The sequence below is a fragment of the Sinocyclocheilus rhinocerous genome, unplaced genomic scaffold, assembly GCF_001515625.1.
Source record: "Sinocyclocheilus rhinocerous isolate Xijiao unplaced genomic scaffold, SAMN03320098_v1.1 scaffold382, whole genome shotgun sequence".
NCBI classification, from domain to species: domain Eukaryota; kingdom Metazoa; phylum Chordata; class Actinopteri; order Cypriniformes; family Cyprinidae; genus Sinocyclocheilus; species Sinocyclocheilus rhinocerous.
In genome coordinates, this window is record NW_015642829.1 from 664,191 (window position 1) to 678,074 (window position 13,884).

The 13,884-nt window shown below is 36.1% G+C and overlaps 2 protein-coding genes across 3 annotated transcripts in view; one reads left to right on the forward strand and one right to left on the reverse strand.

Annotated features, from left to right (window-relative positions):
- LOC107756763 (transcription factor Dp-1-like) overlaps window positions 1-11,285 on the reverse strand; it is an 18,963-nt gene extending 7,678 nt beyond the window's left edge. Inside the window, exons 1-5 of one of the 2 annotated variants that reach the window (XM_016573987.1) lie at window positions 11,197-11,285; window positions 5,642-5,726; window positions 5,490-5,556; window positions 5,205-5,308; window positions 3,858-3,979 (exon numbers count right to left, since the gene is read on the reverse strand). In XM_016573987.1, the coding sequence (XP_016429473.1) occupies window positions 3,858-3,979; window positions 5,205-5,308; window positions 5,490-5,556; window positions 5,642-5,653 (305 nt within the window). In that variant the 5' untranslated portion in view covers window positions 5,654-5,726; window positions 11,197-11,285. Of the gene's footprint in view, window positions 1-3,857; window positions 3,980-5,204; window positions 5,309-5,489; window positions 5,557-5,641; window positions 5,727-9,292; window positions 9,404-11,196 lie in introns of those variants that run through there. The other variant, XM_016573988.1, reaches the window with a different exon arrangement.
- A 2,429-nt stretch (window positions 11,286-13,714) lies between these two features.
- Window positions 13,715-13,884, forward strand: part of dcun1d2a (DCN1, defective in cullin neddylation 1, domain containing 2a) — a 14,400-nt gene continuing 14,230 nt past the window's right edge. The window contains exon 1 of the mRNA XM_016573995.1: window positions 13,715-13,735. The gene's annotated coding sequence lies outside the window, so the exon portion shown is untranslated. The remainder of the gene's footprint in view (window positions 13,736-13,884) is intronic.

Here is a 13,884-nt window from a genome sequence, read left to right on the forward strand (position 1 = left end):
ACGGTTTATAAACTGAGGGGACGGATTGCAAAACCGTCGCCACGGATTGTTTTTTTTTTTCTCCTACAGGTGACTTCCCGGGCTCCGTACGCGCTCAAACTCATCAAAAGTAAACAAGTTCCACAAGCAACAACGACTTATCCAAGTGACCGCTGCAGATCGCACGCGCGAGAGAGAGATAAGTGAGTGGGAATTTACCGAATGTGGCACTTGCGGGAGTTTACACTGTATGCAATACCCGCAACCTCACACCAAATTTCAGGCGGTGTAGATTGGCAAGCATATATACAAATCATTTAGTAAGCAGAAAACTGAAATTTACCTTAACATATTAAGTTAAGAGGAAGATGTGACTGAATTGATGCTTGAAGAATGCACTTCACGCAGCCATGATAAACAGTTGGCGGTTAAAGTTTTCTATGCACAATTTGATTTGACGAAAGTCACGAGACCTATTACTCTCTATCCAATCACGTTGATGTATAAAAATGAAATTAAAATAAGCATGTAACGACCACAAACGGAGGAAAATAGCGGAGTAAAAGTACCGATACATCACTTAAAATGTACTCAAGTAAAAGTAAAAGTACACAATTTTTAAACTACTCAAAAAAATACAATTACTGATAAAAACTACTTAATTGCTGTAACGTGAGTATTTGTAATTCGTTACTTCACACCCCTGTTTAGATGTATTTAAACACTGTTTAATTCAGGACATGAATGCATTTAACCTGCAGTTACAAATGCATAAATAATGTTTTGATATATTAAACATAAAACGTTGAATACTGATATTTGAAATAATTAAAAAAATGAAAAGATACTTTAAATGTGAAATTAAAACCGGCAGTAGGTGGCAGTAAGTCACTGTTAATAAGTGAGTCATTGCGATTGAACCGAATCATTTAAATGGTTGATTCATTCAGGAACAAAACGTTGTCATGTTACTCAGACGCAAAACAGCGCTGTGGCTTTGTTTGGAATTATTTTGTTGGCGAAATAGTGCAAAAACAGGCAATATGGTGTCTAAAACGTAAAACCGCCAGAAGGTGGCAGTAAGTCACTGTTAATAAGTGAGTCATTGCGATTGAACCGAATCATTTAAATGGTTGATTCATTCAGGAACAAAACGTTGTCATATTACTCAAAGACGCAAAACAGCGCTGTGGCTTTGTTTGGAATTATTTTGTTGGCGAAATAGTGCAAAAACAGGCAATATGGTGTCTAAAATGTAAGTCTCTTAATAAAACCTAAGTTTAAAAAAAATCAATATCACATTTGTATATGGTAATTTTTGGAGGAAAAAAAGGCACTCTTCGTGTGATTAACTATATGAAGTGGTATAAATATACACATTTTCTGCCCCCATGTCTTGAATTTGTGATCATTCTGAATGTAATGGTGGAGTTTAAAGTGCATGACGTCAACCTCCGGAGCTCTATAGACTGAATCATGCAGTGAAAGAAGGCACTGTAAATGCGCACGCGCACTAGAATTCACGTAATGCGTGCACTCTGTAGATGTTTTGAATGTTTTTTTTTTGTGTCGTGAGAATATTGAGCAAAATAGCTCACTTGTCATGTTGTTACTTAACTATATCATGCTATGAATAAAATAAACATTTAGAATTTTTACCTCAGTGTGTTTCTTCTGAGTTTGTGTGTGCTGTTACGCTCATTTGCTCTGAAGTCTCTCACAAAAGAGACAAATATAGTGAACCTCAACAGCGCGAATTTGATACCAGAAATACACTATACATTAACACCCGCTGTTTACATTGAATATAGGCTAATAAAATTAAAAGAATCATTCTCGCGTTTCGATGCTTCGCTGGTTACTTTTTGTCACTTATGTTTTAATCATAAATTTTAATCTTAATAAATTATTATTATTATTTTTATTGAGAACATTAAAAAGGTAGTTCGACCTATACAGTCTCGACCTGTATTCTGCTACTGCGATTCTCTCTGATGCAGTAACTTACCGCGGGGAAGAAAAAATCTTCAGTCTGTCCAATGATTGTAAAGTCATTAGGTCCGTCAGACTGAAGATATTTTAGCGGTAATGTGACCAAAAATATTTAAGACCCATCGAATCCGAATTGAAGACATTTTAAGACTTTTTAAGGCCTTATATTAGGAAAACGTTATTTAAGACATTTTAAGACTTAAGGACCCGCGGACACCCTGTGGCATTAGGCCTATTTCTGAATGAAATAATAAAATGCGACTTATGTTTTTTTTTTTTCCTCTCTAAAAAAACTCTTTTTTTTTTATACGCGTAGCTTATGTCAACCATGCAGCAAACCTTTTTAAATATTTTGATAAATTACTAAAAAAAAAAATTTTTTTTAAATGACTTTTTAAACCGTTTAAACTGATTGTATTAATCGGTCAAAATTCTTCATGGTCAGTTAACGGTTAACCAGTTAAAATTAACATCCCTAGTATCCTCCAATGCAAATTTCATGTAATATATTTTTTAATGATTTTGAAGTTAAAATACTGAAGCCATAATAATAATAATTATTATTATTATTAATTATAACTTTTTTAACACCATGTCAGCTTCTATGGCTATGGTTTAGTTTTAGGTTTAGTTATGCAAAATTAAAACTAAATAAGATGTTTAAGATTCATTTTTCTTAAAAAACCTAAAAACTAGATTTAGATTTACTTGATTAAAAACCTTTTCAAAAGTATCAACAGAACAAACAAAGTTTCTCACAGGAGTAGAAGTATTACAGTCTAGCAAAATATGTTTAATGGACAGTGGATTTTGACAAGATGGACACTTCGGGGAATTTTCTCCTGATAGTAAAAATTCGAATGTAAAATTTAAAAAGTGTGTAATTCTTGAGTGTCCTATCCAACATCGTGTGTAAATGACTAAATGACTTGATATAATAAGTATTATTATTATTATTGAATAATCCTAAGTAAACATTAATTATACAAATAATTTTGTTCCTTCCCTAAAATCATTAAATATTCTTATCTCATTCTTACATATACTTAATGTAGCCAAATATTAATAGAAACAACTAAATTAATTTGTTTAGAGATGCACCGAAATAAATTCTTGGCTGAAGCCGAACAAAATGAAACACTGGGCCGAAGGCCGAATACCGAATACAGTTTTTCACAATTTTCCCCCCTGTAGGCCTATTTTGCAATTTTTTTTCACCATTGCATTAATTCAATTGCCAAAATGTACTTATTACTGTTTTGTCCTGCTTTTCAAATAAATTTTTTTTAACATTCTGCAGTTTATTTACTAATCGTTTGAGGTAATTTCGCGATTTAAATCATACAGTAACCACCAACATTAGCCACCTCATCTTCTCATCAGAGACATGTTATGCAGCACTAAACAGTCTCTCGCTGTCGGTGCTTCGTGCTTGTGATGATTTCTGCGTCTTTCTCTGATAGTTTTAAATACTTTCACACTGCCGAGGTTTGCTGCATTAGTGCGTGCCTCTATTTAATCGCGTTCGTCATTGTTTGGTACATATTATTCGGCCAAACAACGAAAGAGATTTTTTTTGCTCTTTTCGGCCGAATAATTTTGGTTGCCGAATATTCGGTGCATCCCTAAATTTGTTAATAATAATTGTACTACTGATTTGTCTCATATAAATATAAATTGTAATTGTTAATATTTTTAAAATATATATATATATATATAATATTTTTCTTTGCACAGTTGGATGGCCGTGTTTGTATTCTGAACCCATTCTGAAGAGAAAAATCCAAAATATTCAAAAACAGAAAAGCACGTGGTTCCACTGAATCCATTCCTGAAAGAGAAATGTCATTACATGTTGTGAAGTAGCCTGCTGAAGTAAGACTTACCCCGAGGACCACGGAGAGGCTTCCGATGGTTGACTCTGGGTGATAAACTGAGAGCTGGGTGTGTGTGGGCTGTTCATTAGGATTACATTGGAGCCACTGGGCCTCTGAGGTGTGCTAATGACCTGTGATAGAGACGATCAGGTTTAGAAGACAATACGGCAAACATAATAAAAGAGTAAATGATGCTTGTTGCCAAAATATCTGTTACGATATTAAACATGTTAATATCATCTGTATTGATCTTTACCTTGATGAAATTTAAACTAAGTTGTGACGGAAGGAAAACATTTATTCAACTAGGACAAATGCAAGCTAACATGTTTCTTTTTTATGCTGGTTACATATAAATGACACGGTTCCAATTCTAACTGACATATGGCGAGCACTCCTTCAATTGATTACAGTGAATTGCTCAATGTGGATTCATAAAACTGTAAACTAAACATAACCATTCTTGGAAATGTGTTTCAGCCTGAACTGCCAGATCAGAAGTCAAATAATTCTCTTTCTTCATTCAGGAGATGGTGGGTGTTCAACATCATGACTCTAGATCAGTGTAAAACACTACAAGAGCAGAGGCAAAATTATTTCCAGTTTCCATTAGCTTTTCCCCATTGACGCCTAACAACTCTTAGTTGTCATAAACAAAAGTCACTTGCAGGGCTTAAATTAAAAAAAAGGCCTGATGGCCCAGGCGATAAAAGAGTGACTTGCCCTATTTTGCTAAAGCTTGAGGTCTTTTGTTTCCTACATGATGATCATCATGTAAGAAACAGTTAAATGCAGTTAAAATGGATGGAAAATTTCATCAGTAATGATTTGCTCAAAATGCCACTGACGTTTACAGCTGACATAAAGCAAAACTATAGGCATAAAAAGGCCATTCTGCAAAGAAACTGTTTAGTGAAAAACATATAATGCTATATTTTCAGAGCCTTAAACATCTTAAAATATAATAAGTTAGAAAAGGTAATTTAAATTGCAATCATATTTCACAATATTCCTGTTTTTTTTTTTTTTCTTGCTCAAATAAATTCAGCCTTGGTGATCATAAGAGACTTCTTTCAAAAACATTAATAAAAATCTTACTGAGGCCAGACTTTTGAACAGTAGTGTATACTGCTATTTTTGAGCCCTGCAATTGGCATTACTATAGTAAGTGATAAAACCGGAAATTCTATACAATGCCTGAACAAACACATCCGATTAAAGCATTGGCTTTTTAACAGTGCGTACAGACAGGAGATTAAACCCGAAAAACAAACTGGAATTGCGTGTGGTGTGAATAACGATTATGTGATCTATATGTGTCTTTGTTTACGCAGTCAAACTCCATTCAAAACTTACCATGTGTGGTGCGATATTCACGTTGGAAGGGCCCAGTGTTTTTGGCAACAGGTGTTTTCCAACAGCCACTGACTGTGGATGCACTGTTACTAAAGACAGCACACCTGCAGGGGTAGTATTCACAGAGGACATCTTAAAGCAGTGCTATGTAGGGTCAAGCAGGGCTTTTTGTTTGGGCTTTTGTAAAGCATTACTGTAAGATCTAACATCCTTGAATATCTTCAAAGAATTCAGCTGCTGATGCAGTGCACTGTTATCTTCAGAAACTTCTAATGCTCCTCTTACCTTTGCCAGGGCTCAAGTTCTGATCAATGAAAACCTTCAACTCCCCATTGGCCTCAATCAGACCAGCCTGTGGAAAACAAGATGACCATCAACTCATTGACTTAAACTCCATTTCCAGTCAATTACGTCTAATAGAGCAAGAGAATACTCACATCTTTGGCCATGATCCCTGGGGCTGAGGAATAGATGCTTGGTCTAGATGAAAAACCTGAGCCAAAATTCCACAACAAAATGTCTCTGCAACAGAAATGAAACTGGTTTGGCACAAAAGCTGAGGACACTTGAAGACTGTAACCAAGGTTACTACACAAATCTTTGTTTCTCATGAGGGAGGTTTTCATTTGCAACAACCGCCAAAAGGACGCAACGATCAATGGGCTTTCAAACAAGTATATCTTGCCGTTTCAGGTGGTTTTTCTGATCTGTGAACAGAAGCTCAGAGACAGACAGACGAGTCTGGTCTCTATGGTAGGCCTCAGGTTTGCCTTCCTTCATGCCAAAAGCCTCTACGAGCAAGACAGGACCAGCATTCATCAAAAATGCCAAATGTTCACAATAATTGATGCAAAAAAAATGTTGCTGCATGTCTGAAAACCACAAAGGAATCATTATTAGCCATTATAGGTAGGTTCAAACTTCAAATGTTCAGCATATTTATATACTTTTTCAGTTTAACGCGTTAAAAATATTTAACGTCGTTAATGCAGGGGTGGGGCTAGTTTTGGCCACCCTACTCACAACTGCTGCCACTGTCTTTTTTCTTGCTAATTTAGTCTCAGAACGTCTTTACGAGCACATAACAACGTGCATGCAATGTCGTGGTCAGTTAAGTCATGAAGGCGATTAAAGCTGCCTTAAAACTGTGCATGCCTGACCTGAAGTGGGTCAGAAAAGGTAAAGAGAGTTGAGAGAAAATATGATGCTTGTCAGATCCGTTGTCATGTTCAGCAGCGGCAGCTCTTAAAGAAACAGCACCCAAAATAACCTATTAACCCAGCTGCTGTGATGTCTGTTCATCAAAGAAAAAAAAGAGGAAATCAATAACTTTTATAGCTTTAAGGATTCATCTATATTTAATTTAGAATTTAGTGTTTGATAACTTTATTAAATTTCTGTATATTTCCTACTTGCTGAAGGGCACAGGTAGCTAAATATGACACTGGTTGTTGAATGGCTATAGTCTATGGTTAAATATAGGGCTGCACGATAAATCGCATGCGATATTTAACGCGCATCTTATCAGTAAAGCGCAAAACCACGTACATATTCGCGCGATTTTTTGCGCAGCTCGTCAGTGAACAACGGCTCTGTGTAGTTAATGCTGCTCCATGTGAAAGCCCGCACGTGATGGAGATTTACCGCTGATTACAGAACCGGCTTTCTGACAAGATGCGCGTTAAATATCGCATGCGATTTATCGTGCAGCCCTAGTTAAATATTAGGGGAAAAAATAATTTTATATAGGCATCAGTAGTATTTCTTTACGAGCACATCAAACAGGAGACGTTTCAGACGCGCACTACACTTCATCTCAGCGGCTCGCGCGAGTCAAACGAGCGCGGAAACACCACGGTACTGTAGGCTGTGCCTCTTTCTGAGATAACAACATGCCAATCCGTGGTTGGATTTCCGACACGGCTAACCATAAATCATCTTACACTGTCAATAAGCGTGACTGATACTCGAGCCAACTCTGCTCTAACTGTCAACTAGCAGTGGGAGTCAGATTGCCCCCTAGTGGATGGCTAAAGATTTGCTAACTCATATTCATAAATCCTCAAGGGAATGTCTCTGAATTAACTGATGCTGCGCCCCCCTGGTTGAAAACCCCTGATCTAATAGTCTTCAGAGGATGTTCTCTAAAATATATTCTGTAGTGTTTATATCGAATATTCTCAGCATTTTTGCAGGGTTAAAAAAAGTAATATTGTGAAAAATTATTACAATTTAAAATAATGGGGTTTTATTCTAATATACTTTCAAATATAATTTATTTCTGTGATGCAAAGATGAATATTCAGCATCATTACGCCAGTCTTCAGTGTCACATGATCTTTCAGAAATCCCTATTAACCCAGCTGCTGTGATGTCTGTTCATCAAAGAAAAAAAAGAGGAAATCAATAACTTTTATAGCTTTAAGGATTCATCTATATTTAATTTAGAATTTAGTGTTTGATAACTTTATTAAATTTCTGTATATTTCCTACTTGCTGAAGGGCACAGGTAGCTAAATATGACACTGGTTGTTGAATGGCTATAGTCTATGGTTAAATATAGGGCTGCACGATAAATCGCATGCGATATTTAACGCGCATCTTATCAGTAAAGCGCAAAACCACGTACATATTCGCGCGATTTTTTGCGCAGCTCGTCAGTGAACAACGGCTCTGTGTAGTTAATGCTGCTCCATGTGAAAGCCCGCACGTGATGGAGATTTACCGCTGATTACAGAACCGGCTTTCTGACAAGATGCGCGTTAAATATCGCATGCGATATATCGTGCAGCCCTAGTTAAATATTAGGGGAAAAAATAATTTTATATAGGCATCAGTAGTATTGGTGTTAGTGATACTGGCCTCCTTCAGTCATAAAAAAAAGATGCCATTAAACAAATCTTTAAAATATACTGTCTTTGTTGTTTCTACATTAATTTGAAGATTAAATGTGAAATTATTGCAAAATAAAACATATTTAAAAAGTTTAATGTTAGATGCGATTAATTTCAGAAAAACATGCGATTAATTAGTTAATTTTTTTAAATCGATTGACAGCACTATTTTATATCAAAATGGTATAAGTTTCATTACATACATTTTCTAAGACATACAAAAAAAATTTATATGTTTATGGGATGATGATGACCTGTATACAATGCTCGATGCTTTGGTTTCTTACTTTTTTTTTGGTCTAAAACTCAAATTACTCAATATTGATTACTCGTATGATGTTGCTTTAATGCAACAGTTCAGTAAACTTGCAATCATGCTGTAGCACTGAAAAAATATCATCTGATATTCTGGTCGTATGCTGTTATTCTGCACAACGGCACTCTTGCTAGTGTGAATGGGAAATGGACTGACACCGTCACAGGTAAAGTGAACTAAAATGAGACTCGAGTCCACTTTCAAGCCCAGGGACAGTGTGAATACCAAGACAGCTTGGTTCTTTGTCACCCAGTTTCCAGGGTCCAAGTCTGCTTATTTTAAAATGCTGTCTCGGTAGGTAGCTCACTAGGTTTTAAGACACAGCACAAGATTGATGAAAACGAGGCCCGCCGATTTGCTTCCAGCACTCATGCAGCTTATATTACCAGACAAAGACCTCGACGAATCTTTCTCTCTTTAACATCCAATTTTTAACTCGTGCACTCAAAAACCGCATGCAATCTTCTGAAAGGCATCCATATGCAACAGTTCCTGTCGTTTAAATAACTTTTTTTTGCAAAAGCAATGGGCCCTTAAATATAGCAAATATTCATGACCAATGTTATAAAAAGCATATACTGTAAACGCATAAAGCAAAACGAAGATCCGTTTTATTCGTTTATATTTCCCGCATCAAACAAAATGCACAATCGGAACCGTATGTACGTTGCTATAATAAAGCGTGTTAGCCCAGTTAGCTAGCTGCCTTTCAAACACGTTTTGCACCGAAACCCTGCTCTAAATGTGATCAAAACGTGCCCCTCCTGCTTAAATGCGACCAGATCGAGTATTGTGCATGTGCTCGTACCGTTTTGCGAACGGATCGGACTTAAATGGCCATCTGGAAACGAAGTGTGTAAACTTTCCTCTGAACTTACAGTCCTGAAGCCCTTTGCCTTCTTAGGTGCTGTTTTTGTTGGCATAGCCAGTTAGCAAGAGGACAGAGGAAGAGGAGGTCTGAAGCCCATCTCTCAAACAGGAAACAAAGATAAATCAAATAATATTAAAAATAAAACCCATGTGCAGTGAATGATCATGCTTTTATAACGAGCTTGTACTTGGGAGATGTTTGATTGTAAGATAAGAGCACATTTATAAAACCCAAAATGGATGCGGATGTTTATAAGCATGCACACAAAAGACGCATTGATACTGTGAAATCCTCATGCAAGATTTAAGAAAAGAATTTAAATTACTGATATATTTTAGAACGAGTTTCTACAATTTATCTATCTACAGTATATAGAAACGACCTGTTATATTCAGCAACAGAGTTGACAGTCATAACACTATTCTGCTGCTGGAGGGTTACAATTCATTGGCTTCAACACAGCATGAGTTTAGACGACAGACAGTCCTTTAAAAATGGAAAATAATCGTTCAGAATGAGACATACTTGTTTACTAACTCAGCAGAACTAATATAACAAGCAGGATGGATTTGGTTTAATGCCTGGCAGCCATTTTACATGGAAGCCAAAGCAAAGCCATCAAGCAATGATGCTTTAATAGCCTGCTAGCTGAAGTGACAGGTCCTTATTACGATCTAAACTAATAATTATCTAGTTAATATACCCTTCACGGTTATGCAAATTTAACAACAACAACCGTTTCGTTCTGCAAAAGTATTTCAAAAACGCTTTAGAGCGAATATGGTAAAGCTGTTGTTAAGCTAGCGACCAGGCGAGCTAGTAAGCTAACTTCCACTCAAATCAAGGTCATCTGGGTGGGAAGCTTTAATATAATCAATCTAGGATCTACATACTATTGTTTGCTACACGTCTGGTTTGGTAGCTTTTTCGATTTAAATTACTGATATATTTTAGAACGAGTTTCTACAATTTATCTATCGACCTGTTATATTCAGCAACAGAGTTGACAGTCATAACACTATTCTGCTGCTGGAGGGTTACAATTCATTGGCTTCAACACAGCATGAGTTTAGACGACAGACAGTCCTTTAAAAATGGAAAATAATCGTTCAGAATGAGACATACTTGTTTACTAACTCAGCAGAACTAATATAACAAGCAGGATGGATTTGGTTTAATGCCTGGCAGCCATTTTACATGGAAGCCAAAGCAAAGCCATCAAGCAATGATGCTTTAATAGCCTGCTAGCTGAAGTGACAGGTCCTTATTACGATCTAAACTAATAATTATCTAGTTAATATACCCTTCACGGTTATGCAAATTTAACAACAACAACCGTTTCGTTCTGCAAAAGTATTTCAAAAACGCTTTAGAGCGAATATGGTAAAGCTATTAGGCTAGCGACCAGGTGAGCTAGTAAGCTAGCTTCCACTCAAATCGAGGTCATCTGAGCAGCTTTAATATAATCAATATAAGATCTACATACTATTGTTTTCTACACGTCTGGTTTTGTATATCAGTGCTTTTTCGTGCAATGGCCAATAACGAGTAAAGATCATTGAGGATTTCCCATTGCCCTGCACTGACAGAAGCAATTGACTAGGTTAGCTTGTCGGCTAACACAAGCCACTGGAGACAGACAGTTTCAATATTTCACATAAGTGATAATTAAACCGGACTGAGGGTTCACATACTAACGATCATAGAATCCATTATGAATAATTTCCTCCAGATACACGCTGAAGTTACTGGCCGGTTTTGCTGGCAAGCACACTTATTTCATGCCAAACTATCTTATCATTTTCAAACGCAGATAAATGACAACTCCTTTATGCAATGATGAATTATAAATACAGAAAACATCGGTCAAAGCTGTCTACGTGGACTCAAAGCCCCCCTGGTCTCACTTACGGTCGGTTGCATCCGCCTTCAACTGTCTAGTGTTGAATGAATAGCAGCGCATTGAGCGCACACAGTAAAAACTGCTCCCTCTCTGGGTCTGTAAAACTGAGCTTGGCGGTGTCTACGCCACGGGAAATCTGATTGGACAGTAATGCGCATGACGTCGAAGGAGCGTAATACGGAAGCCACGCCCACCCTGAATTCCGATTGGATGGGACTCTATAGTTTCTTCGTTTAAATTTTCTCATTGGTTAATTTCACAGGATCCTACCCCATGCGTCTGAGGGCGGAGCGTGCGTAGCAATATATGTAAATAATAAAGAGAAGCGCACTAATAAAAAGGTTCATGTCTATAAAGTATCAAATAAATTTTGATCAACAGAGTCAAAAACTATAATAATAGCTGTTATCAGTATTTGCAAGTTTTATCAATACTTTAAAAGCACTTTCTAACGATATATGTGCATTAATACCACTTCCCGGTTGCACTGTTACATGAATGTTATCCTATTTATTTGTATCATTATTAGGCAGGGGTGTAAGATGTACTGAAATTGTGCTTAAGTTCAAGTACAGATAATATGTCAAAAAATGTTACTCAGTTAAAAGTACCTAGCCAAAAATAGTTGAGTGAAAGTAAACAAAAGTATCCACGTTTAGTAAAAGAAACACTTTTCTTAGCTTTTTAAATTGACTTTTTACAAGAGATAATCTCAATAAATAAAAACAAATAAATTCCTGTTTAAATAAAACTTAAGATAAAATGTGAGCATGATTAATTGGCTTGTTTGTCACATTAAGATAAAAAAAAACATTTAAATTTAAAAGATTTAATGTATTTTTTACAACATAAAACTGTAATAGTACTATTTAAAAAATATTATTTTTAAAAGTACTATTTTTTCATTGAATAAGCATGCAAGCATTAAAATAACTCCAGTAAATTATTATATAACTGTTATTAGAACTATTCTAAAATGCTTTTTTTTTAAGCAAACAGGTCAAGATTTAGAAAGTATGAATCAGCTAAATAATACATTTAAATGTCTGTAATTAAACTACATCTCATTAGGTTGCTGTTTGGTTTCAGGCTCTGGAACCTGTTTATCTATATTCATGCTGCCCCTACAGAATGCACTGTACAGTATGTTTTATACAGATAACTAAATGGAGAGGACTTCAAAAAAGGGTGTCACCATTGTCGTGTCGCTATCATTTTCAGGTCTCTGGGTGGACATATTTGAAGAAGTTATTTGGGTTAAATACTGTACATTTATGAAGATGGATTTTCCACCTTTTGGAAATATAAATATAATTAAGTATAGTAATTAAACAAAATCATTATTCAGAAACAAATACATACAGAACGCAGATCAATATCCCAAATGAACCAATAAATGAGACAAATTAAACAATTCAACATGTATTACAACACCCTTTTTTTTAATTACACACTGTGTTCATGTCTGACTGTAAACAGTGCTTGTGTTTACAAATAACTGCACATGACAAATTAGAGAAGGTCTTGCTCTTGCAACACATGCTGTGTCTGTGTTTATTTTTTACAAGAGAAACACTGAATTACACACTGTGTTCATGTCTGACTGTAAACAGTGCTTGTGTTTACAAATAACTGCACATGACATAAATTAGAGAAGGTCTTGCTCTTGCAACACATGCTGTGTCTGTGTTTATTTTTTACAAGAGAAACACTTTGAGCAGCAGGTAACTTGAGTTACATCATGCATGAAAGATGTATAGACCTTTCATAGGTAGGCTATTAGAGATATGAAACATGTTTTAAATCAGTCCATTTTGTGGCGTTCACACTAAAAAATCCAACACTGTTATCCACTCAAAGGTTTAGCCATACTGCACTAGTCAGCTGAACAAGCTCAAAAGTAGGTCATAACCAGTGTTAGATTATGCTGGCAGAGTCTGCAGTAGGGGTGGGCGCTATACCGGTATGAAAGTGACAACCGGTATTATTGCTATACCATTATATATTCATGAATTCAAATTTTGCATTTATATTGTTTTGTTCAACTTGGAACGCTTTGCAAATTTTAACACAAATGACGACAAAGAGTCGAGGCTGAACGTTTTTGTCCTCTGTGTGCAACGCCGTACACAGGCATTAGTAATCAAACACTTCTTCTTCTTCTTTTAATTTTATTGGCGGTTGGCAAACCAAGTAATCAAACACATAGAGCATGGTAACAGACCAAGCACGGCAAGACTGAGGGATAGTGTACAGTCAGCAGATTATTTTGCAAAATAAACCTCTGCAGGGTGATAAAGACTAAACTGCATAATTTTCCCGCTCATCATGCGGCCACTTGCCTGATAAGTAAATAATTGACCGCAAAATATTAATTTGACATAGGCTATTTTAATGACCTCAACATGACTTGCAGCACCCGCTTAAGTTATCAGTTGTGGTTGTATCATAACAGACCACTAGATGGTGCGATTGAAGAATCAGAGTTGTATTGCAGTAAGCCATGTAGAAATATAAATGAACGATGCATGGTTCTGCTCTAAGCATGTAAGTTACAAGTTTGTGAAAGGACTTCCAGTGCCAGGTAAACGTAAAGCAGATTATGAATATGCTTAAGATTCACAAATACCAAAACAACGTGTCTACACCAGACGCGAGCGGCGCGATTTGACAAAAGCAAATAGAACCCAGTGATG